General features: G+C 39.3%; 1 protein-coding gene across 16 annotated transcripts in view; it reads left to right on the top strand.

Annotated features, from left to right (window-relative positions):
* The window catches only part of DMD (dystrophin), a 2092562-nt gene that overhangs the window by 1549956 nt on the left and 519486 nt on the right, over positions 1 to 23120 (top strand). For all 16 annotated transcript variants that reach the window (XM_053201917.1, XM_053201921.1, XM_053201923.1 and 13 more), the window contains one exon: positions 10397 to 10608. In XM_053201917.1, the coding sequence (XP_053057892.1) occupies positions 10397 to 10608 (212 nt within the window). The remainder of the gene's footprint in view (positions 1 to 10396; positions 10609 to 23120) is intronic.

Raw genomic sequence — 23120 nt, 5'->3', positions numbered from 1 at the left:
CAGAAAAATACAATCACTCCAGAAAAGAAACAACTTTTGAATGTCGACTAGACTTAGTAAGATGATGGTTTTTCAGTATATACAAATATCAAATTATCATGTACACCCGAAGCTAATACAACATTATAGATCAGTTTTACCTCAATGAAAAGTTTTTTTCAAAAGAAAGGAACCTTTGTTTAGGTTGCCTTGAGTTTATTTTGACTGAATTTTCAACACAGCTGACTTTAAGATTGTCAGGCTGAATCATACTAATAGCCCATCCAGGGGAATGGCTGTTGATATTCTTTTTGTTCATCCAGTCACTGAGCTGACTGAGTTCTTCTCAATAACGTTGGAAGGTGAGCCTCTATCTCTGACAGAAACATCAGGAAACATGTATTTCACAGACTGTTAGAGCTGGTAAGAACCTCAGGAATCATCTAGTCTGCTCACTTCTGCCTTGTGGCTCAGGATTTAAGAACTTCACTGGCATTATGAAAGCACATAGTTCCCTATCTTTACCCCTGTAATAGTGAGTTAGGGGCCAGGCACTCTGGTCAGTGCCTTGTGTCCATTATTTCCTTAATCTTCACAGATTATCAGTCTTCTTGTTTTTGTTATCCTCACTTTACAGAGAGTAAACTGGGTGTGAACATAGCATTAAATTACGATCTTTGCCATGTCCGATCTAACAAACATTAGACTACTATCATAAAATATTTTTAACTTGGTCATTTATTCTAGGTAGGCCTGTCTTCTGTGAATTTCAACTAGGTGTTTGGCTATTCTTGAATTCTAGCTTTTTAGGATTTAGAGAAGGAGCAGATATTCAAATCAGTCATAGTGGCTAGGATTTAATCATGTGCCTATAACTCCCTTCTCTTTTCAGGTTTTTGGTCTGAAATGTCCCAGACATTTTATTCTATGTTTACATAGCAACCACACCCCTTATGTCCTGTTCCTAAATACAGCGCATGTCCATTTACACTAGGTACATTTGACTTCCTGGTCAGTGTATTTGTTTCTCCCCCTTCTTAATGGTTTAAGTTGAGATACCTCCTTGAAGAGCTTAACTATAAATCACTTTTCTACAGAACCGTGTTTAAATGCCATGTGAAGTCAGATGAAACAAATATTAATATTCTCTATAATTTGGGTTATTATTTTCACTTACCTTGGTTCCTTATAAGTCTTTGAATATCAAACATTAAGATATGCTCACATTACTCAAGGTATAGATGTACCCTAACTTTGTATAAGAGTATAATAATGGCGGTTTCTTTTCCTTCCCTCCTCCCTCCCTTCCTTCCTTCCTTCCTTCCTAAGTTCCCTTCTTGATCATCCCTAACATTCTGTTGACTATTTTAGCTGCAGGAAACAGTCTGTTATGGTTCCCACATCTCTTTCCCGTTTTTAACTATCAGAACTCATTATCTTAACTTCAGTTGGAGTCATTTTGCTTACAGTTGACCGTAGTTAAATATCTGCCTTCTTAACTCATTTGTGACCCAGTTGCCTGCAATGTCACTCTTCCAGCTTGGCATTTTCTACCTGGAACACTTAAGTGCTCTGTGGAACCATTGAGATATACAGTGTGCTCCACATCGCAGATCACAAATGTTTGCTGATGACTATAATCCGTTGTTTAGTCTCTGTACAGAGAAGCAGCAACACCTTGCTTTAGTATGGTCCGCTATGCTTTTATTCATTGTTGGACTGTATCTGCACAAAAGTCCTTCGGTTGTACAACTGTCATTATTTCCGTTTTGCAGTTGAGAAAATTGAAGTTGTGGTCAGTCAACTTTTGCCAGTTAAATTTCGTCACGAATCTAGGGCTATAACCCATTACTAACTGCCAATCAAGGTTTCCTTCTAAAACTTACTCACAGGAACTTTCTCAGGTTGTAAATCCAGTGCAGAAATTGCAACAGAGCTGTTGTTTCTTCTGTAGCAATGTATATTCAAAAAGGCAATCATTTCGTTTTTGTAAATAACATTTTTCCCTAGGAGAGATGCTGTGGGAATTTATATCAGTCAAGAATGTATATCGATAATCAAACGTAGCTAGCTCAAAAACATGAAGTGAAAGATTGGTTAGTACTCAATCAACTGAACTGTTTCTTTCTCTGCAGTATTGTGGTTCTTGACATGATTGCTGAGTTTCCAATTTGACACTTCTGGAGATCTGTAAATCAGGACACATGCCGAGTCCCAGTCTGTCATCCTGAGTCTTAGCATTGGTTATTTATTTCCCTTCATTATCCAGCATCTACTTACTGGACAAATCAGTTGAGAAGCTTTCCATGATGGCCCTTGGGAAAGAGAAATGCACACATTCGGGCAGCTCTTCAATTACCAACGTGCACAGATTGTCTGAGTTTATATGCATGTATTTTATTATTATTTCACTTTTGCACGTCAGATGATTCCGGTATAAATGTAAATCTAACAGTATGGGCTCTAGTGACCAAGTCCATTGCTGTAATATATCTTTGGTCTCTCAGTAATATCCTGAATGCAGTGTTGCAAGTGTGGTGAAATTCTGTGGTTTGAATTGTTGCCCAAGCATGGACAATGAGCAGGTCCATCTGATGTCCAACTAGCACCGTGGGCCAGATCCAAAACAGCTCCTCTTTGATGAGCTACACATTTTCAGTTAACTTTCACTCCTTGACAAAATGGAATATGTACCCTACCGCCCAAGTTTTCTTTTACATATGGTTCTGCAGGGTCTGCTCTTAGGACAGTTAGATCCATCAACTGCAGGGCTCTGTTGCTGTTGGTAAATAACCACATATCTGCTTCATTAGTCTCCGTGTGCTGATTTGTTTCTGGGAGCCTGGTCTGGTTCACTGACCAGTATTTCTGTTCTTTATCACACCAACCTAAGACGTAAATTGTATTGTGTCCTCAGCAAAGCCATCGCATCTCTCGTTATTTGTGTCTACCAGTGACGCATGCTTCTCAGGTTGCAACCCTTTTGAAAAGATGAATTCTCCAACGTTGTATGTTGAATATATTTCGCGAGCCAAATCATACTTCATTAAATTTTTATTGAAGTACAATATGCCTAGGGAAAATGTACATGTTATGGATGTTTGGGTTGGTGAGTTTGCACAAGCTAAATACAGCTGTGTGAACAGCACTCAAATCAAGAAACAGGAAGTTCAGAAGCGCCTGTCATGTCTCTTTCAGTGACTACCAGTCTCACTAGGCTAACTGGTATCCTGACTTCTACAGTCATCTTACTTCTTCGTGTTTTTCTATGTTATGCGAATGAAATAAAACAGTATGCCCTTGTTTTTGGCTGATGTCTTTCCCTCAACGTTATGTTTATGAGATTAATAGCTAATATTACATAAATGAGATTAATACATAATATTGCATAAGTTGTGTTATTGTTGTTGCTAGATAGTGTTCTATTGGTAAATTTATCCATTATCCATTTATCTATTGGCAAAATTATCCATTATATTTATCCACCGTATTTATCCATTTTATAGTAGAGGGGAATTTGGGTACTTTGCAGTTAGGGGAATCTTCCAATTTAGGACATGTCTTTTGGTGAATACAAGTATGCATTTGTCTTGGATGTGTACTTGGGAGTGGAATACAAAATAAATAATATATTTAAAAAATTTTTTTAATGTTTATTTTTGAGAGAGAGAGACAGAGACAGAGACAGAGACAGAGGGTGAGCAGGGGAGGGGCTGAGAGTGAGAGAGACACAGAATCTCAAGCAGGTTCCAGGCTCCAAACTGTCAGCACAGAGCCCGACGCGGGGCCAAAACTCACAAACCATGAGATCACGACCTAAGCCTAAGTCAGATGCTTAGCCAACTGAGCCACCCGGGCACCACCAAATCAAATAATATTTTAAATATATCTAACAGGCTGACTGTTTAAAGAAATCTTATGGTGAATCCTTTTGTAAAGGAAATAATCTCTCCATAATTTCTGCTCTGCAAAATGGATTCTCCCATTCGGGTAGTTATTTCACAAGAGTTGATACATGTGTTGATTCGCTTTCTAGTATTTGTTTCATTGTACTTATGTTAATAACAATATGATATTTTATTGTTGTTATTAGCCTCTGGAACTCAGTGTCTTTTAAACTTTGAAAATGCCCATAAAAATACCCTTACTTGGGGCGCCTGGGTGGCGCAGTCGGTTAAGCGTCCGACTTCAGCCAGGTCACGATCTCGCGGTCCATGAGTTCGAGCCCCGCGTCAGGCTCTGGGCTGATGGCTCAGAGCCTGGAGCCTGTTTCCGATTCTGTGTCTCCCTCTCTCTCTGCCCCTCCCCTGTTCATGCTCTGTCTCTCTGTGTCCCAAAAATAAATTAAAAAAAAAAAAAAACGTTGAAAAAAAAAATACCCTTGTCTGGTATATACATATACTTTTCTATACTATGCCACCTCAGATTTAATTAAAAATACCAACTGAGGTGAAAAGACATGCCAACAGATTCTGTCTGATCTCTGGTTTATTTTAAGGATACCAGAGAAAGAAACAGCATTGACTCGTTTTGGCTCACAAGAATCTCCCACACACGCCAACATAGCTTTTAATTTATGGATTTTTTTATTAGATGAGGATGTTCTAGTAGATATGATATTGAAGATGTTCTGTGCCAAAAACCATGGCTGATGCAGAGGCATTCAATCAGAAAGGATGCCCAGAGAATATTTGTTTGTTTAAAGTAGAGATCATGAAGAATGAGAGGAAAATAAAGAGTAAAATAGGCGATTCTTTTTTTTAAGTTCTAATTTTAATTTCACTTAACATACAGTATTATGTTAGTTTCAGGTGTACAGTATATGAATTCAACCCTTCCATACATCACCCTCTGCTCCTCAGCATCAGTGGCCTCCTCAGTCCCCGCCGGCCGCTTCACCCCTCCCCTCCCCCGCCCCCCTCTCCCCCCTGGTAGCCATTAGTTCATTCTCTATAGTTAAGAGTCTGTTTCTTGCCTTGTCTCCTTGTCTCTCTTCTTTTTTTCCCCTTTGCTGTTCTTTTTTTCCCTTAAATTCCACATATGAGTGAAATCATATGGTATTTGTCTTCCTTTCTTTGACTTATTTCACTTAGGCCTATACTCTCCAGATCCATCCATGTTGCTGCAAATGGCAAGATTTCATTCTTTTTATGGCTGAATAATATCCCTTTGCATCTGTATACCACATCTTCTTTATCCATTTGTCTCTTGATGGACACCTGGGCTGCTTTTATATCTTGGTTGTTGTGAATAATGCTGCTGTAAACCTAGAGGTACATATATCCCTTTGGATTAGTGTTTTTGTGCCTTTTGGGTAAATATCCAGTAATGCGACTGCTGGATCATAAGGTAGTGCTAGTTTTAGCTTTTTGAGCAACCTCCATACTGTTTTCCACAGCGGCTGCCCCAGTTTGGATTCCCACTAACGGTGCAGGAGGGCTCCTTTTTCTCCACATTCTCGCCAACACCTGTTGTTTCTTGAGTTGTTGATTTTAGCCTTTCTGACAGGTGTGAGGTGATATCTCATTGTAGTTTTGATTTGCATTTCCCTGATGAGAAGTGACAATGAGCATAATTCTTCAGCCATTGTTCAAATTACGTAAACTTGAAATGCAGTCAAGACACAGTGATTCCTTCTAAGGAAGCAAGACTCAAGGTCCGGGGCAAAGATTAACTTTAGAAGTGGAATATTTGCATCATTAGCAAAAGGAAGCGTGGATAATTAAAATAGTCTGAATGTACAATTCATTTGACAGATAGTTACTGAAAGTGTACCAGGTAACAAGCACTAAGTTTTGTTTTCGTTTTTGTTTTTGTTTTTAATGAATAAAATTCTCAGAGTACCTTTTCCCAGACGGATAACCTTTAAACAATGATTTGAGTGAAAGTGTTCTTACTTGTAAGGTGATCCCCTGAAATACCCGTAGGAGAGTGGGACCGGGAAATAGGGAAAGAAGCCAATGATTGGGCCAATTATGGAGCAAGTGATTGCTGTGGGCCACTAGCACTCAACCCTGATGAGTGAACTCTGGGAGACAGCGAAAAACGCACCTCCCAGTTGTCACCCACAAAGGGTGATTCTCTTCCGGCTCTCGTCATTGGCTGATTCATTTGTCAATCCTTGACAGTAAGATTTCTACCACTCCGCTAAAATTATTTTCTGTATGGTCTTCAGGGAATTCTGTGTGATCAAAGCCAATGGATACTTTTGGCATGGGCTTTGGGGAGTCTGACTGGTTCCAAGCCCTGGCGCCTGCACTCCCTATCGATATGACCTTATGGCCCCCCTGTCAAGCAGTCTGTTTCTTCCTCCGTTCAAGGAGGAGAAGTGGCAGCCGCAGCAGCAGCAGCAGCATAAACAGTAATGCCTGCCTCATAAGATCATCATGTTGATTAAATGAGTTAACGCTCGTGTAGAACTTAAGATAGTCCTTTAATCAGTGGAGGTATTCGGATAAATGTTAATTATTCTGATTTTTATTACGTGTTGTGACATTTATGGCGTTTAAAAGTGTCAACCACTCTTGCGTTTTTGAAATCCTTTCTTGCCCGTGTCTTTATGACAGTACCCTCTGCAAGCATTCCTCTTCCCGGCTACCTCGGCTTGGTTCTGTCTTTATGTTCCGTCATGCATTTTCCAGGACTTCGTCTTTAACCCTCTGTTCTGTTCGATCGATTTACATACCGTATCAATGAGAATGCGTTCACATTGATGTCTTCACTGCTTCTCTGCAGGAATTTATAATCTGGGATTTCTCTCCCAAAATACACAGCTGTGCCATTGCACCTCCACTCCAAGTGACTAAAACCTCCCAATGGATAGGCCTAAGATTGAACTCATTATCTTTTCCCCAGAACCGTTCATCCTTTATTCTTTGGGTAGACGGTGGCCAACACCTTTATATGACAGGCACCAACTAGAAACTGGGGAATCTGTCTTGACTGCTTTGTTTCCCCACCACTTAGCATAATGCCCGGTGTCTAGCAGATGGTAAATAAAATGGTGACTGGCAGGCTAGACGAACAGACTGTTGGTTTGGGGTGCTTGGAGGGATAGATGGATGGTTGAGTGAGTCTGTAGCCTGTACATTTATTTAGTTAAGTATTATCTGATGATCGCATACAGTTGAAGGTCAAGGATGAGAAAGCACACCCTTAGTGGGATGCACACACCAAAGAACCATTTTATCTTGCCACATTGCACACGCACGACCCCTTTGGGATGAGCACTTTGATTGCTGTGACTCAACAAACATTCAAACGGTATGATTGAAATAATGATCTGGGTTGTGAAAGTTTCCTCCTTTTGGCTCAATGAAGACATACATACCCATATAATAGGAAGAACTATCTTACTTCTTCCTCATAGGACGGCCTATTCAAATATGGAGATTATGTCTGCCCTACTGAAATGAACTATAAGATGTATGAAATATTCACGGGCATGATTGCAAATGGCTTAGCATGTTTATATCAAAAATACGAGGCATTTAAAATTTTGCTAGCGTAATAAAATGTCACTAATCAAGGCTGATTAATGCAAAGGCAAATTGGAATCAGAGACTTTTTAAGGAAAGCCAATTTTATTATTTTCAAATACATATAGTATATAAAAATGGGCTAAGAAAAAAAGGTGCCAAGTATGCATAATAAAATAACCTGCTACGATAAGTGGAAAAATTGGTTCGTAATTGGAATATCAGTTATTTCTATGATTGATGGAGAAATATTTCAGAACATGTTAAGGCGTATTTATTTATATTTTCCACAGCTTTCTTATAAGAGCATTTATACTAGTAATTTTGCAAACTAAAGATTAAATAGAAGACTACTTAATAATTATAAATCTCAGGGCACCTGGCTGACTCAGTCAGGGGACCATGCAACTTTTGATCTCGAGGTTGTGAGTTCGAGCCCCATGTTGGGTATAGAGATTACTTAAAGCCTGTTACAAATGAATAAATAATAACTGTAAACCTCAACTATGATAGGTACCGCACTACCTTGTGGGGCAACAACAGCGATGAAACAAACACACAAAACAGAATGGGGCTCAAAGATCAGAGAGAGAGACTGACATTTAAAACAGAGGTTCACATGTTACACACGCAAACAGAAACAAACCCAATAAAAACAATCATGCGTAGGGGCGCCTGGGTGGCTCAGTCGGTTAAGCGGCCGACTTCGGCTCAGGTCACGATCTCACGGTCTGTGAGTTTGAGCCCCGCGTCGGGCTCTGTGCTGACGGCTCAGAGCCCGGAGCCTGTTTCAGATTCTGTGTCTCCCTCTCTCTGACCCTCCCCTGTTCATGCTCTGTCTCGCCCTGTCTCAAAAATAAATAAAATGTTAAAAAAAAAATTTTTTTAAACCCAATCATGCATAATGAAGGCCACTTACTTGGTTTTGCCTACTCCAGGTCCCAGATTCTTGATTTCATGTCACAATCACTAGTCTTGTAGGTTCTGTCTAGTTCTGATGCTTATTTACAGAAAATCTCAAGCACTTCTTTAACTCCTGGGTTCTCCTAACTTAATGGAGCCAACAGCAGGGTTAACGAAGAAGGTCTAAACTTAACGTCGTGAAGTGCAATTTTACAGTACTGTTCTGTGTACATTTTATCTCTATCCATAGCCCCCCTTGCCCTTGTCTCCTGTGGTCTCTACTCTGAGGGGCAGATCTGTGTCACCATTGGGCTCCCATGCTCTCTGCCTTTCGGTTGGTTTACCCACTCGGGAGACCTGTTAGGAAAAGCGAAGAGAGCGAGGGCAAAGTGAGATCAGGGTATTTATTCTCCTGGTTCCTTCCAGGGAAGTTGCCTCAGGCTGACAGTGTCCCTTGAGAAAAGATTACCGCGCCTCTCAAGGTGGTTTCTCCTGATGATTCCCAGCTTCTGGACACTTCTCCCTCCCCTGAATTCTTGGTCCCAGATGTAGCCAACAGCTCCAATGCCTCAAGGTCCAATTTCCTGTATTATTTTTGGTGACTTTTGTTTACGCTGATTATGTTCTAATTTGTTCCTTTGTAAATAAATCTCCTAGGTTATCCAGGCCAGATCACAGAGGAACATGTATGTCAAGCTAAGATATTTCAGAGGACAGTAGGGAGGCATTGAAGGGTTTAAATGAGGGATTGGGGTGATCATATTTATATTAGTTATTGCTCTCTCTGTAGTGTAGAAGTTGTGTTACAAAACAGACTCGAAGCAGTGGGGCCATATGGTCTTTTGCAGGTATGTAGCTGAAAAATGACAGAGCTTTGCAGTGGGAATATGTAAAAAGTGGGAAGGAGTTCTGTATGAGAGAATTTGGTAACCGCCTATGTATGGTATTCATCGAGACTTAAGGAAACATCTAGAATATTTGTCAGGTTTTCCTCATGGGATAAAGTTGGTAGTGGTTTTATTACTTATTTTCTAGGGCATTGTTTGTACTTTATGAAATGAGCTTCAAGGAAAGATAATGTGGTCCTTAAAAGAAAAAGACGATGTGGTATGTTTGTTTTTAATATATTAAAATAAAGTACTTCAGAGAAGAATTAATAGGGCATCTCCATCTTGGACTCGCAACGATACCAAAAAAATTGCCTCAGGATAAGGCTGTCTTACAAAATATAATCAGCATGGATCCTTAGATATTGTTACATTTCCAGGATGCCTATCTGCTCTTGGGTTGCCTCAGAAGAAGACCCCAGGAAAAGGTTTTGAGAGTGCATGGTTTATTTGGGAGTTGAGGGAAACAGCCAGTAAGGCAGGTAGGCAAGTCAATAAAAGATGGTGCGTTATCAAGCAGGTTCCTTCTTTGGGTCACTGGAGCTTTATCCCACTAGGAAAACTCTGGAACCCTTGTAAAACACATGCTCCCCAGTTACATACCCTGGTATGAATGGGACTCAAATATTCATGCCCCAATACCTACCATCGCTTCTTCCTTACAGGCTGCTCCTGGGAGGTGGGGCGACGGGAACCATCAACTCCCTGGTAGATCTGGCCGGCCACTCAGATGGCAAAACAAATTCTTTGGGGCCCCACAAAGCCTTTGAGGAATGAATTTCCAATGACAGTGTCAGAAGTCAGGTTGTTGGGCTCTGAAGTGCTAAGGGCAAGGCAATTCAGGCGTTCTGCTATCGTACCTTTCTAAATGATTATTCATATTTGACTCTGGGGATTGGGAACAAGACAGAGCTGAATATTTACGTATACTACTGATGTTCTAGGTCACCTTCAGGAAGATAACTTAACCTCCTGTTTGCCACTGAACAAGAAAGGAATTCGATTGTCCCTTATCCTAGCTGTAACACAATGAACAATGTTTTAAATGAGTACTAGAAAGAGTGGGGAAATCTTTGAATGTTAAAATTCAGATGTCTTCTCCAGACCTGCATTCACTCCTATATATTCAGTTTTTTCCTTTTATTCCAGTTGAAAGAATTCAGAGTCAGTGGGATGAAGTACAGGAACACCTTCAGAACCGGAGGCAGCAGTTGAATGAAATGTTAAAGGATTCCACACAATGGCTGGAAGCTAAAGAAGAAGCTGAGCAGGTGCTGGGGCAGGCCAGAGCCAAGCTGGAGTCATGGAAGGAGACTCCCTACACAATGGATGCGATCCAAAAGAAAATCACAGAAACCAAGGTTAGTATCACAGATATGTCCTTAAAATAAAATACCAGTTGTACTGGATAAAATTATAATATGGATGAAAATTGAATGATTTTTAAGGTAAACGTATGGAAAGAAAATTGCGTTTAGGCTGAAATGAACAGTAGACTTTTCAGTCAAGGTAGAGATTAGAGGAAAATTGATGGCTAATAGCAAACTTAAAATTAATTTTGTTTAATCGGGATATCATAGGCTGCTTTTCATAGTACACCATTTTTTGAGATCACTTCATAGCTGATGTCCAGACTTATGTGGTAGCATGAAGGCAGGGGGTTGGGATTACTTCCTTCGTAGAAAAAGGAACAGGTCTACTCCTTCCTAAGTAGGGCCCTGAGTGAAGAAGGGAGGAGATGTGTAAGGTAAGGCAAGGGTAAGGTGTACTCTCACTTTCTCCCCCAGGTCTTTGACCTCCAGACCAATCTCTCTACTTCTTTGTCTTCCTTCTCTTCTTCCTCTTCTTTCCCCCCAAAACTCCATCATGTATCTGTCCATCTCATGATCTAGAGCTCTCTGGGATACAAGAAAGAGAACTGGGAAAGGAAATAATATTTGTTTAATGGCCATGTTTTATCAAGCATCACGCATGGTGCTTTCGATGCATTTAATTCTCTCCAACCTCATATTTATGGGTCAGTTGGGAAAGACCTTAAATGCTAAGCAGAGAAGTAGCACAGTGAGAACTTGATTAGATTGAATTTTTGATTAAAACCCTCTGTAGATTTTTTTTTTCTGGTGGAAAAAGGCCTTCTGCTAAACAATTGTCTGAATCACAAATTAGCTATGTCATCTGAGAAAAAGAGCCTTACATTGTGGTTTTCTTGGATGAAGTGGCTTCCATTTCTAAATTAGTCAGTGTTTAGGCTGTGCCAAGCTACATAGCATATGTGTTTGTGCTAGGTTTGTTTAAAAAATAAACCCTGATTTCTCAAGAATTTAATATAATAATGATTAATTCCTTGGTTGTGTCATAGTACAGTGCAGGTTGAAGAGTCCTTCCTGGGAGCGCTCTCATAAATAGTGACTTGAGGAATCCAGGCTTTTCCAATTTTGTGAAACTGTCACGTTGAACTCATGGCTGCCCCAGGTCACTGCAGGAGAGTAAGAGAAAACGTGGCCAGTTTATCCATGGGGTTCTATGGACAGGCCTGGAGATTATGTACATCATCACTTCCACCCACATCCCATTGAGCAGAACATGCTCCCAATTTAACATCAGGAAGAGTAAATGGGAAAAGTGAGCTAGTGAGTTTTTAGCCAGACTCTGCCGTAGCCACTTCTCCAAAGGACCTGAGCTGCTATGAGGACAAGATTTTTGTTTACATGACAAGAATGTTAGAAAGTCCCATAGGATTTTATAGGCTTATCATTAGCTCTGTTGGAAGCAATTATTTCTTTCACGTGGTAGGTACATGTGGCCACTAAGATTTTCTCCTTGGGGTGTACATAGAAGATGTAGGAATTTCTAATGATGATGTTCCCAATTCTTGGTTTGACTCTGGGAAATATAGAATTCACGTAGCTACTCTTGAAGGCTGTGGTCTTACCCATAAGGTATTCGGTATGCTATGCGATTTGCTTTTCCTCTCCAAAAATTGAGGATTCTACGAATCTAGCAGATCTTGAAACAGAGTGGTTAACTGGTGGAGAGGAATTAACAAGGGAAAAGAGTTTGGACTGGACCCTTGAGTTGGAAGAGGGGAAGAAGAAATGACAGGCATATAGTGATAAATTTGATAAGGACAAGAAGACTCTGCAAGTTGGCACATGAGAAATCTTAAAACCTACAAGAATCTTAAAGTGATGGCAAGAGTGATTAGGGTTTTATAGCTCTTAGAAAAGCAAGGGGCTTAAAAATAAGAGATGAAAAGAGTTGCAAAAGAGAATATGAAAGGATAAAAGAAAACAATTTCATCGTCAAAATAAGTAATGTGTTTTAAATACCTAAAACAGAGACAAGATGGTATTATAATCGCTCTCCTTGTCATACTTTTAAAATAAAAATTTTGCTTTTGAATTGTCTTTCTAAAATGTCATGATAAAAATGGCTCAGCCGTTATCTATAGAAACTGATGTTTTTGTTTGTGTTATATGTTCAGGAATTAAATTATATATATATATATATTGGGGCGCCCGGGTGGCTCAGTCGGTTGAGCGTCCGACTTCAGCTCTGGTCACGATCTCACGGTTTGTGAGTTCGAGCCCCGCGTTGGGCTCTGTGCTGACAGCTCAGAGCCTGGAGCCTGCTTCGGATTCTGTGTCTCCCTCTCTCTCTCTGTCCCATCCCCACTCATGCTGTGTCTCTCTCTGTCTTAAAAATAATAAAACATTAAAAACAAATTAATTAATTAATTAATTAATTAATTATATATAATTTCAGTGTAAGTTCATTATATAAAGATGACCAAAGCTGTAATTTTCCCATCCATTTCGTAAATGACATATGCTAAAGCTAAAAGTAATTCAAGTGCTAATACTAACATTTGGCTGGTACTTGCTCTTTGTCAAAAATTGTGCTAATCACTTCACATATATTGGCTTATTTCACCATCTCTAGAACCTTCCATGGAAACTACTATTGTTCCCTATTTACAGGTGAGAAAATTGAAGGCCAGAGAAGTTCAGAAACTCCTCCTCAAAATCACAGAGTTAGGATGTGAATGCATAGCACTTACTCTTGTAGATGACCTCACATACGTTCTCTTCTACCCATTGTCTTCTATGTGGCTAAGACAAATCAAGAAGACACTGTAAAGATCAGAAAGGGAGACACCTGTCATTATGAATTGACCAATAAGATCGTATAAGCCAACAGGCAGAAAATGAAAATAATGAAAATAGTATACAGGGAACAGGTTTTCATATTCTGTTTTACTATGAAAAGCTAAAAAGACAATTGCAAAGTATATCCCCTTTTTTAATGGAACTACAATTTTTAATTCTTCTAAAAGTCCGAGAACATAGGGCTGCCCGGGTGGCTCAGTCGGTTAAGTGTCTGACCTCACCTCAGGTCGTCATCTCATGGTTCATGAGTTCAAGCCCCACGTCGGGCTCTGTGCTGACAGCTCAGAGCCTGGAGCCTGCTTCGGATTCTGTGTCTCCTTCTCTCTCTCTGCCCCTCACCCACTCATTCTGTGTGTGTGTCTCTCTCTCAAGAAAGGAATAAACAGTAAAAAACATTTAAACATCAGGAAGCATATAAAATGGAGATCTGGCCCTGATGTCTAATATGTTATCACTACTGAGTGGTAATAGTTGGCTTATCACTTACAATCGCCTTTTATGAAGAGAGGGTGAAAATAGACATAAAGAGGCATTGGATAATTTGAGCAGGATCTCCTTGCTCCATAAACCCTTTTGGAGTCTATGTGCCTAAGATCAGAAGCGAGCTGGTGAGCCTGGTGAGGCAGTCATCAAGCTGTGGCTACAGAGGTGGAGAGCTGTGATTGAAGCAGGCAGCCTCCCTTGCAGCAGCCCTCACTCTCACAATGCAACGGTTTCAAAGGCAAGCCCTAGTAGGATTCTACTCTGAAAATTTAAGCCCGTCGCCATACCTGAACTAAAGAAAAATTCGTCTACCATTCTGATATTTTGATGATTCATAATTGCTCATCTTGGCCCCTAATCTCTGCCATTTATTGTCTACATATCTTAATTGTCCTGTAATGTGGACAAAATTTGGAATTCTGATTTCAACCTTGGTATCATTGTATAAATATTTATATGTATTTCTCTATATAACGTTTAATAATGATCATTTTAAATTATTTTCAATATCTCATTAAGGCCCATCCTTAACCACTTCCTTACCGATTGGACATTCAGGCAGCCTCGTCCTCTGGGTTAAAAAGAAAAAAAAAAGTAGTGGAGACAAAATGGAGACAGTAATCACCCCTTCACAGAATAGGAATGAAATCTGAGATAACATCCGGGGAAAGTCCATCTTGAAAGCATGGTGTGGCTGGAAGGAGAAAGCAACAGGACAGTCTAGATTTGTCCAAAGAACAAGCTGTAGATAGCCCATCATGTCAATAAGTAGTCAGCAGGTGGTTAAGAGATGCCCATTGTATACGTATAATTTCTCTCCGGTATATCCCGTAACTTTTTGGAAACAAAAACATAATGGGAGTTAGTAGTTGATTTTGTTAACCACCTGGCTTCATTTGACCTTCTCCATGGCCCTAATAAAACAATAATGTTTTTTTGAGATGGAAAGACAGATGTCAGGGAAAATCATACAGGATTTCCATTCTAATCAAACTCCCTTCCAATAAGCTATAACAGAATCCTATGAGAGATGCTGCCATTTAACTTTCATAAGCAGTAAGATGGTGTGACATTGGCACCTAAAACTGCTAGCAGTGGTCATCATGGGACTATTAAGATCGGTCCAAACGTGGCAATGAATTCTTTGGAAAAATTATCTCTTGGTGATTTTAAGCTTTCTTTTCCAGTGTCAAGAGAGATTTACCCAGGCTCAGAGTTTTCATTTATTTTTTCCCCTTTCAGCTTTTGAAAGAGAAATTCCTTTTTTGTCTGCTTTGTGATTGCTTTTGTGTCAAATTCAGCATAAAAGCTTTTCAAATGTGACGGCATTAGCTGTTTTGTGCTTGGCTGAGCTAAGAGTACATGAATTCAATAGAGAAGTGAAATCTTGTTTGAGCCTAGCTGATTTGGCTCTATAATACTTAAAACTATCTGAGGCAAAAAATCCAATAATTTATCAAATTAGTAAATAAACATTTCCAAGGCTGCAAAGTAGATGTTTTGAAGACGTTCTTTAGGGAACTTGAAACATAGATACACTGTAATCGTGTAACTACTTTAAAAAGTTGTCCTTATTATATATAGTAAATACAGTAGTTCTTTGGGGGTCTCCAATTATTTTACTAGGAAAGAAGCCAGTGGAGAGCTTTTTCAAATATGGAAGTAGAACATTGTAGTTTTAATTATTTGGGGGGGGTAATGGGCGGTATTAGACAATATCCTAACCTGCCATAAGGATACGCACAGTAGTGGAAGCTGAATCCCTTTTCCACATGTTTTATTTACTTTTTGACGTGCACAAAATTAAATCAGCAAATTGATTAACCCTGGTAGTTGGAGGTTTGGATTTCTGATACTGTAATGCAAAAATATCAGAAATCTTCTTGCTGGGACCTGCCGCGGTTTCACGCATTTTCTTTATTCCCTTTTGTTCTCTCCTAAAGCTTCCACGTGATTAAGGAGAAAGAATCAATAACCTGATAGTACTTTTCCTCCCAAAGTATGTAGGAAGCTATTAAACTTTTCAAAGCGTACAACCAGAGTGCTTCGTACATCACTGATAGAGCAGAGGAAGTAATGGGCTAGTGTCCCCAGGTACTGCTATACCATATAAATATTTAATGCAGAGCCCCCAAGACTTGAATAGCATTATGTTCTGATTACGCCATGTTTTGCCTTGTTTCCTTTTCATAGTTTAACTTCTATCATGCTTGAAAATATAATGTACCAACTGTGTAAACTCACTCCTCCCTAAAAGCAACAAATTGCCAAAATGGTCAAAATCGCCTTCTCTGAACTCTGGAAATTAAGCAAAGGTTCACAACATTATATAAACTGCTGAACTTCAGTAAGAAAAGCAGGGTTTGAGGCTTTTTAACTTGGCTCATTGCCATCACTTTCTCCCTGCTGCATCATAGCTTTGAGAATCAGCAGCCTTAGGGCCACCAGAGAGGAAAGACCGGGAATGGACTTCATCAGAAAGACCCCTTCAATTCTCAGAGCTTTATTACTATTTGGCCTGTCTTGCGGCTCCCTAGAACAAACCTGTACACAAGGCCTTGTCATTATTTGGCCTGACTTTGCACTAACTCCCCAGAAAAAGCCCTATCCTCAGAGTGTTTATCCAAAACAACCAGCAACATTGTTTAAATTGTAACTGCCTGAAACTGTGATACCAGTTGAGATAATCATGGTCTAGAGAAAAACTGAAAAGGCAGATCTGGGGAATGAGATGTCCCCAGAGGTCCTTGAAAAACTCTGACATTTTCCTGGGATATCTAGAAAGCTACATGCACATCTTGCCAAATAGAAAATATCAATAAATGAATACAAATTACAAACAGGAATCAAATAGAGATTCTGGAGTGTGAGAGTGTAATGATTGAAATTCTTACTGGAGCGGCTCAACCTCAGAGTTGAGCTGTCAGAAGAGTCAGTGAACTTGAAGACAGGTCAACGGCAATAATCCACACCAAGGAAAAGAGAGAAGGAAAATAAAGATTAGAGTGAAATCAAGGAAATAAAGAAAAGAAAAATGAGGGAAAATGAAGAAAATTAAAAGTTAGTTATTGAAAAGATCAACAATTTTGACAACCCTTTAACTGGACTAAGAGAGAAGAGAGAGAAGGCTCAAATTACTCACCGTAGAAGTGAAAGAGGATACAATCCTACCAAACGTATAGAAATAAAAAGGATTATAAGAGGATGTTATGAATGGAAGATATAAGAAATATGAATACACCTATAACAAATAAAGAAATTGAATTGATCATTTTAAAATTTTCCCAAAAAAAGACCCAAGACCAGATGGCTTCACTGGTGAACTTTACCAAATATTTATTTTGTTTTAATTTTTTTTTTTTTTTTTAGAAAGAAAGAAAGTGTGAGCAGGGGAGAGGGGCAGAGGGAGAGAGAGAATCCATGCTGGGTGCAAGGCTCAATCCCACAACCCTGGGATCAGGACCTGAACTGAATCCGAGAGTTAGACACTTAACTGACTGGGACACTCAGGTGCCCCCAAGATGAACTAATACCAGCTTTTCACAAGCTCTTCCAGAAATTAGAAGAGAAAGGAATACTTCCCAGCTGAAAATATCACCAGAAGAAAACTACAAACCAATATACCTCATGAATAGAGACTCAAAAAGCCTTAAGAAAAATACTCTCAAACCTAATAAAGCACCATAATCAAGGACTGTATACCATAATCAAGTGAAATGTATTCCAGGCATGCAAAATTAGTTTAACATACAAAATTGAATCAACGTACAGATTTTCCTTGACTTACAACGGGGTTGTCTCAACAAACCCGTCCTAAGTTGTAAATATTATAAACCAAAAATGCATTCAATACACCTTACCTACCAACCATCACAGTTTAGCTAGCCCACCTTAAACATGCTCAGAGCATTTATATTAGCCAACAGTTAGGCAAAACCACGTAACACAAAGTGTATTTTATAATGATACGTATTTTATAATATAAAGTGTTACATATCTCATGTAAGTTATCGACTACTGTACTACTGAGAGTGAAAAACAGAGCGGTTATATGGGTACAGAAAGGTCATAAGTGCATCGCTTGCTCCCCCTCATGATAACGTGGCTGATTGGGAGCTGCAGTTCACTGCCACTGCCCAGCGTCAGGAGAGAGTATCATACTGCATGTTGCTAGTCTGGGAAAAGATCAAAATGGAAAATCCAAAGTATGCTTTCCACTGAGTATCTGTCACTTTCACATCATTATAAAAGTTTTAAAAAGTCATAAGTCAAACCATCATAAGTTGGGGCTGTCTGTAATGTATCGTATCAGTAGAATAAAGGGCAAAACCCACATGGTCATCTTAATAGTTGTAGAAAACGCATTTGACAAAGTCCAAAACCCTTTCGTGAAAATGCACACACACGCACACACACACACACACACACACACACACATACACACACTCAACAAATTAGAAACAGAAGGTGTTGTAGGTTGAATAGTGTCTCCTTAAAAAGATGTGTGGGAGACCCAACCCCTGGTACTTATGAGTGTGTCCGTATTTGGAAATCGGGTCATTGCAGATGTGATCAAGTTCAGATGAGGTCATACTAGAGTAGGCTGGGTTCTTAACCACATATGGCCGGTGTCTTTATAAAAGGAGGAAAAGAGGCATACACAGAGAGAAGAATGTCATGTGAAGACACTGACAACAAAGCAAACACTGCGTGACAACAAAGGCAGAGATTAGAGTGTGGCAGCTGTAAGTCAAGGAATACCAAGGATTGACTGGCACCACCAGAAGCTGGAAAGAGGCAGGGAAGGATTCTTCCCTATAGGTTTTAGATGGAGCATAGTCTGCTGATACCTTAGTTTGGATCTATCCTCCAGAACTGTGAGACAATACATTTCATCATTTTAAGCCACCCAGTTTGTGATACTCTGTCTTGGAAGTCCTAGGAAACTAATACAGAAGGAAAATGCTTCAACCTAATAAAGGGCATCTAAGAAAAACCTACAACTAGCATCATAGTAAAGAGAATGAATGCTTTCGCCTGTGATCACGAACAGGGTAAGGATGGCTGCTCTAACCATTTCTATTTACCAGTATACTACAAGTTCAGGCCAGGGAAACTGGGCAAGAAAAATAGATAAAAGTCTTCTGGTTTGGAAAGGAAAAAGTAAAGCAATCTATTTGCAGATGACATGATCTTATATACAGAAAATCCCAAGGAATATATTAAAAGAATATTAGAACTAATAAATTTAGCAAGTTTGCAGATTGCAAGGTCAAAATACATAAATCAGTTATTTTTCTGTACATAAGCAGTGAATAACCTAAAAAATGAAATTCCGAAAACACTCCATTTACAATAGCATCAAAAAATAAAACACTTAGGAATAAAAGAAACCCAAGACCTGTCTACTGCCAACTACAAAGCACTGTGGAATGAAATTAAGGAAGATCTAAATAAATAGAAAAAATATCCCATGTTTCCGGATCAAAAGACTTAATATTGGTAAGATAGCAACATCCTCAAATTGATCTCCAGACTTCACGCGAACCTCATCAAAAATTCTAGCTGGGCTTTCTGCAGAAATAGTCAAGTGGCTCCTAAAATATATACTGAAATGCAAGGGACAAAGAATAGCCAAAACAGCCTTGAGAAGACAACAAAGTTAGAGGACTCACAATTCCCAATTTCGAAACTTCCTACAGAGCTACCGTCATCAAGACAATATGGAACTGACAAGAATATGGCACATAAATCGATGGAATAACGTTGAAAGTCTAGATGTAAATCTTTGCATTTCAGGTCAATTGATTTTTCACAACATTGTTAAGACTTGCGAAGATTGTTAAGATGGGAAAAGAATAGTCTTTTTAAAACCTTGTGCTTGGATTATTAAATATTTGTATCCACATAATGAAGTTTGACCCGACCTGACACCATACACACAAATTCACTCAAAAATGGATTATCATAGGGCAAAATATAAGATTTAAAAATCTTACAAGATAACATAGGAGTACGATAAGTTAGGTAATGTTTTCTTGCATATACATGATACCAAAAGCAAGAGTGACAAAAGAAAACATATGTTAAGTTGAACTTCATCAAAATTAAAAACTTGTGCTGCAAACATTGTCATGAAGAAAGTGAAAAGACAGCCCACAGAATGGGAGAAAATATTTGCAAATACCAAATATGGGACTTATGTCCAGAATATATACAGAACTTCAGAACTCAACCAGAGCAAAAATACAACCCGATTATAAATCAACAAAGGATTTTAATAGACTCTTCTTCAAAGAGGAGGTACAAATGGCCAATAAGCCCATGAAAAGATTGTCAACACCATCAGTCGTTAGGAAAATTCAAATGAAAACCACGAGATACCGCTTCATACTCACTCGGATGATTAAAATAAAAAGACAATAATGAGTGTTGACAAGAATGTGGAATAACTGTAACCTCATCCATTGCTGTTGGGAGTGGAAAATGGTACAACTTTGGGAAAAACTTCGGCATTAACACGAAATTACTCTCTGACCTGACAGTGCCATACTCGGGTGTGTATCCAGGAGAAATAAAAACATACATGGCCACAAAACCTTTATACAGATATTGGTAGCAGAGTCATTGGTAATAGCCAAGAAGTGGAGAAGCCTCACATGTTTGTCAACTAATGAATGTTTTTTTTTTAAGTGTGGTCTATCCAGCCATGGAATACTATTTGGCGATAAAAATTAATACCGTACTGGTACCTGCTATAACATGGATGAACCTGAGAAACACGATGCTAGGCGAAAGAAGCCAATCACAAAAGATCACATACCGTTTGAGTCCGTTTGTGTGAAGTGTCTAGTAAAGGCTAGGGGAGAGAGAGAATGGGCAGTGGAAAGTGACTATTAGTTGGTGCAGGGTTTCTTCTGGGTTTGAAGAAAATGTTCCAAAATTAGATTGTGGTGATGGCTTCCTAATTCGTTGCATATACTAAAAACCACTAAATTATACACTTAAAATGGGTAGATTTCATGCTACGCGAATTATTTCTCCAAGTTGCTTTCAAGAGGTATGCCTTCGTGTCATTAAGATCCAGATCTTTTCTTGATTCTTCCAGTTTATAAACTGCTTTGGAAACATAGTTTCTCAACATGTATTAGCAACAGAACCTATTCTGTATGAGTTATTATAGTAGCTTACTCTATCCCTGACCCTGGCCCCAGATTATGTAGATATAATAGAATTGCCCTTCTGGAGATAGGGTTGTACCTGACTAGGTGTATCTGTCAGGATGGTCTAAGTCGTACTACAGTAGCAAGATCCATGTCTAGAGGCTTAACACAAAGTTTATACTTTGCTCATGTTACGTGTCCGTTGTGGATTCACAAGAGGGTTCTACTTAGCTTACTCACGCAGGGACCAGAGCTGATAACAGCGGAGTCTTGATACACACTTCCATGATTCAGGAGGCAGGGAACATGAATGATGCCATCGGTTCATACAACTTCTGCCTGTAAGTTACAAGTAGTCAAAATCAGTGACATAGCCATCCTTGACTCAATGGGGGTGCACGTGGCATGATAAGGCCCCGATTGTTCGTGGAAAATAACGTCTTCTACCACAGGAGGCTCACGGGGTTGGAAAAATAGCCAAGACAAATGCCACTTTCTGAGGATCTGTCCTCTGGCATTCTCTCTGGAGTCATTTCTACCCGACCATTTCCATACCCTCTCAACCAGACTTCTCTTAGATGCCTGGAGAGGCTGGGTGATTTCTTAATTACAACACTACTTAAGCCTTTTAATAAAGTCAGCAAATTAAAGAGAGAGCCCAGATAAAGAGAATGCTTTCTAAAATGTCATAATGAAATTAAGGTAATGAAGTACCTTGCAGGGCTCTCCTCCCTTCATTTCGTATAAAACTTATTCCAAAGAAGCCAGAAGAGAAATGGGGCCTGAAAGTAAAGAGGGAGGAAAATAAATTGTATGCCATTAGTTTAATTATGAAAATTCATTACATGAAGCCATGTAAGACAGAAAATAATGGAACTCTAATGGGTTGGCCGATAACACACTTACTAGCCTGCTCTCAGCTTGTAGTCATTGTTGAAAGGACAAAAAAGTAACAACTTTGGTATGTAGTCCTCAAAGCTATTGAAAAGATTAATCATTTCCAGTAAGCTGGAAAACGAGGGCCATTTTCTTAAATAGTATCCCCTGTATAGACTGTTACCTTCTGAAACAGAGTTGGTAATGTCAGAGGTTTAATAGATGAATCTTGAAGTTAATGGTGAGAGGCTTTACTTTTGAAATAGCTTCCTTACAGATATTTTAACATTTCTATTATAAATCCATAAAGAGGTTTTGTAGGTCATTTTAATTCACACAAGCAAGCAAGAGTGTTTCTTTTTCCCAATAAAGATTTGTGGAATATTAATTCATACTTAGGAGTAAATTGTTTAGTGATTTTTTTGAATAACCCAAATCTCTGGTTTTTTTTTTTTCTGCTGTCTTTGTTTGGCAATGTCCTATTTTATTATACACAATAATTTTCCAATCATGCTACAATCACCAAGGAGACTATTGTATATTCTTCAGTGTTCAATTATAATAAACCCAATCATTTGCCTTAAATCCCTCTATATGGAAGCATATCTTCTTTAACTAGATTGAACCCTGAATATTGGAGTCGAGAAACCTGCATTTTGGGGACGCCTCTTTCACTGATTGGCTTTGTCACCTTCAGCAAGTCACTGAACCTTTCGGAGGTTTTGGATTATCATATGAGCAATGATGGGATTGGGTCAGAGGAAAGGAAACGGAAAGGAGTTAACAAAAGATGAGAGTGGATGCACAGGTGCGGGTTCTAGATTTGAGCGCCTAGTAATCTAAGGAGAGAGGTTTGGACTTTGTCTTGTAGGCAACAGGGAGCCATCGGAAGGGTTTACAGAGTAGTAACATGGTTCCATTTGCATTTCAAAAATATCACTTGAGCAGCTGTTTCCCCGGGTGGAGGGGCTGGTTTGAGAGTGGAGGAAGTGAGTCAGTATAAAGGTGGTCAGAGAATCCAAGTGAGAAATGGTGACAGCCTAAATGCAGGCAGTGACAGCAGAGGTAGATGACTTGCTGTAAAGGAAAGTTGTGATAAAACCGCTCTGCGCGCGTGCTCCCTGCCTTCTCTTCCACTGAAGGGTCAGTATGTGCGGGTGGAGAAGGTTGGGCTAACGACAG

Source organism: Acinonyx jubatus, chromosome X (assembly GCF_027475565.1).
Source record: "Acinonyx jubatus isolate Ajub_Pintada_27869175 chromosome X, VMU_Ajub_asm_v1.0, whole genome shotgun sequence".
NCBI classification, from domain to species: domain Eukaryota; kingdom Metazoa; phylum Chordata; class Mammalia; order Carnivora; family Felidae; genus Acinonyx; species Acinonyx jubatus.
The sequence above is the reverse complement of the archived record's forward strand: the minus strand, read 5'-3'. Positions and strand labels throughout refer to the sequence as shown.